Source organism: Pteropus vampyrus, unplaced genomic scaffold (genome assembly GCF_000151845.1).
Source record: "Pteropus vampyrus isolate Shadow unplaced genomic scaffold, Pvam_2.0 Scaffold480, whole genome shotgun sequence".
Lineage (NCBI taxonomy): Eukaryota > Metazoa > Chordata > Mammalia > Chiroptera > Pteropodidae > Pteropus > Pteropus vampyrus.
Window position 1 is genome coordinate 264,129 of NW_011889261.1, and position 3,437 is coordinate 267,565.

A 3,437-nucleotide genomic window follows, 5' to 3' on the forward strand; every position below is an offset into this window, starting at 1 on the left:
TGATGGTGACGATGGTGACGATGGCGGTGGTGGTGACGATGGTGATGGTGACGATGGTGATGATGATGGTGATGATGGTGACGATGGTCATGGTGGTGATGATGGTGACGATGGTGACGATGGCAGTGGTGGTGATGATGGTGACGATGGTGATGGTGACGATGGTGATGATGATGGTGACGATGGTCATGGTGGTGATGATGGTGATGATGGTCATGGAGGTGATGGCGGTGGTGATGATTTACTAAGCACTATTACATTCTAGACGGTGCTGAAAACTTTATACATATCATCTCATTTAATTCTGTTACTCCGCCATGAGAAACTCGAGTCTTGAGAATTCGTTCAGAATCGCACATGGTAACAGGCAGAGCCGGGATGTCAAGCTGAGTCTGAATGACCGCAAAGTCCATGCTTACAGGCGCCACACCGCATTGCTTCCCTGCACGGTGTCAGCGGAGATGGGCCATCATGGAACCCGGCTTATGTTACACTTAACCTTTTCCCTAGTCACAGTAGCCTAGTTATCAGCGCGTGAAGAATCAGACTAGCTCCGTGAGACATGCGCAAATACCACGTCGTGGACAAAACTGGAGTAAGGCACGGGGTCTCTGAACTAATACCGTTGCACTTGAAAACACATTCTCTACTGGGACATCTCACTCTCTTGGCCTGAACTCGGCCCTTTTAGCCGCCTGCCTCGCGGGAGAGCTACATAGTCCTTGGGGAGCCGTGTCAGCCCCCTTGTCTCACAGATGTCATTGAAGGCATCGCTGGTGCCAGACGAGCATCCTTTTGGCCCCGATGAGTCCACCAGCACAGAGACTTACCAGCCTCGCTGAAGACCAGGCTCTGGGTGGGAGGTCTCTGAGCTGTGGGGTGCAGGGCCAGCAAGGGTAGACCTGCGTGTTCAGTGGCTTCCATTTTTCTACTGCTTCTCCTCTTGTGGGTGTTTGATTTCCCTGCGGCTTTTAGTGCTCATGTGCTTGTTTTTCCTTTGCCATTCTGAAGACGTTCTTCCAGAAAGATCCTAAAACTCCTTCCCACCGAGGAGGGACCGCGATCAGCTTGCCGAATGACCCCCCCGGGACAGGGGGTGACCTGGACACACGCCGCCCCGGCTTTTAATTCTGGGGACAGGTGTAAAGTCCGCGGGACGCGAAGGGTGGCTGAGAGAGCACGTGACGTGTGCTGGAGGCTTCATTTCCTTCGGGAGGTCCCCTCGCACTGTTCGCCGCTTAGCGAGCCGAGGAATTCACGTGAATGTAAATAGATAGTTACTTTAATAGAGTCATTTTATAGACAAGCATTTTTGACTAATTACCTGTGTTACCTGTTTGTTCTCGGTTATCCGTATCTGCTAGTAATCGAATGTAGGTCCTCTGTGGCCTTCGAAATGGTGACATCCATAAGTTCTCCGGGTCCAGACGGGAGGGATGACAGCTAAGACATGGCAATCAATGCCTAGTGGGCGTTTATTTCATGCCCAGCCTCCTTCTGAGACCCTGACCGTCAGCTCGTTTTCCGGCAGCTCCGCTGACCTGAGCTCCCTAATATTCCGATTCTGCAGTTAAGGAACCGATTCTGCAGTTAAGGATCCCATTCTGCAGTTAAGGAACCGATTCTGCAGTTAAGGAAGTTGAGTTATGTCAGTGGCTTGTCCAAGGCCACACAGCCAGGAAGTGTGGAGCTAGGACGCTTCCTGGGGGAGAGGCCTGTGCTGCGGGGGGATCTCTGGTTCCCAGTGGGTCTGGAAGTCTCTCCTGAGCCCGTCCCGGAGGCGTTTGAATCAGGGGCGTCGCCTCCACGTGAAGCAGCCGCGCCGGGAACGCGGACCCGAGCACCTCGTTAGGGAGGGGCGCAGCTCCAGGCGGTGGCTCCGAGGGACTCAACGCCCTGTTTCTGCTTCTTTCAGGCAAAAGTGATGACGAAGAGAGTCTCTGCAAGTCCGCCCACGGGGCGGGGAAGGGGGCCGCCGAGGACGGCAAGGACCATAAGCGTCCCAAACGGCCCAGGACCATCCTGACCACCCAGCAGAGGAGAGCGTTCAAGGCCTCGTTCGAGGTGTCGTCCAAGCCGTGCCGGAAGGTGCGGGAGGAGGGGGCGGCCGCTCGGTGCGCCCTGACCCCGCGGGGCGCTGCTGGGCCCCGGGCTCGGGCGGTGGCGGACGCAGTGCTACAGCCTGCGCAGGTGGCCCCGTCCCTGGGAGGTTCTGCGATCCCTGTGGCGTGGCCTGTAGCAGAAGCTGGCCGTGCCGCCCAGGCCGGTGGGCCGGCTGCTCACGGCTCTCACTGCCTGGGGGGCAAGGGGACCGGTGCCGGTGCCGCCGGGGTGTGGCCCGCGGTGCTTGACGAAGGGCGATACTGCGTGGCTCGTGGCGTGTGGCCCTTTTTCGGTTTTGCTCGTTTCTCTTCGGGCGACTCGGGGGTTCGTCCGTGGGTGGTTCCTTCATTTTTGCTGTTGAACAGGATTCTGCCCTCCAGACGGTCCACAGTCTGTCTGTCCAGCCACCCACCGATGAGCGCGTGGGTTATTTCCAGTTTGGGGTTGTCACAGACCAGGCCGCCGTCCAGGGCTGAGCCACTCTGTCCATCACTTAGCCCAAGGGGCTGCTTTCGTTGTCACTCTTTTCCCAGTGGTGAAGGAGGAAGTGGAGGCCGCCGCTGCCTTTTTAGGGGCAGACCCAAGGCTTCTCTGCATCCCCTCCACGCCTGTGTTGGCCGTGATATAATCCCCCGCCTGCACCTCCTGCAAGGGGCTGGGACGTGAGTCCTGAGGATTCAGCAGGAGGAAGGGGAGGATGGGTACCGAGGACAGGGAGCAGACTCTGCCACAAGCAGCTGCGTCTGTTTATTAAGCATCTGCCATTTATTGGCTGCTTATCATCTGCTGGTTACTGTCATTTATGCGATAAAAGTTAGAAAGCCTTTTAATTGAAGTTTGTGGAGGGAATACATTTAACAGTTTTTAGCATGCTTTTCGCTGCATCTTTGTGTGTATTAGTCAGCTTTTGCTGCAGCGACAAACGATCCTGGTGGGTCTCAGCCAGCACCGATTTCCTGCTCTTGGGTGGTGCTGTGGCTGCAGCCCAGCCAGGCTCAGGTTCGGGCCTGCTTTGCCGGTCTGCCATCAAGCGTGCAGGCCGACAGAGCAGTGGCCACTGGGCCTGCTGTTCTCATGAGCATGGCCGAAGGCAAGAGGCCACGTGACTCCAGGCAGGCCCATGGAGGCCACGTGTGTCGCATCCACTTACTATCCATGGCCAAAGCAAGCCACGCGGCCAGTCCGACGTGAGCTGTGAGTGTCTGGGGCAGCGGGGGAGGGAGGGAGGACATTCGTTGACCTTGGAAAGGTTCCCACACGACCCCTGTCTCTGGCCTTGCTCCAGGCCAGGTGCTGGAGGGAGGGGAACGACCCCGGAGCAGGCCGTGCAGGGC

At 57.2% G+C, this 3,437-nt stretch overlaps 1 protein-coding gene across 1 annotated transcript in view; it reads left to right on the forward strand.

The window, feature by feature from the left end:
- The window catches only part of LMX1A (LIM homeobox transcription factor 1 alpha), a 124,218-nt gene that overhangs the window by 110,463 nt on the left and 10,318 nt on the right, over positions 1-3,437 (forward strand). Inside the window, exon 5 of the mRNA XM_011382504.1 lies at positions 1,916-2,088. Within this exon, the coding sequence (XP_011380806.1) occupies positions 1,916-2,088 (173 nt within the window). The remainder of the gene's footprint in view (positions 1-1,915; positions 2,089-3,437) is intronic.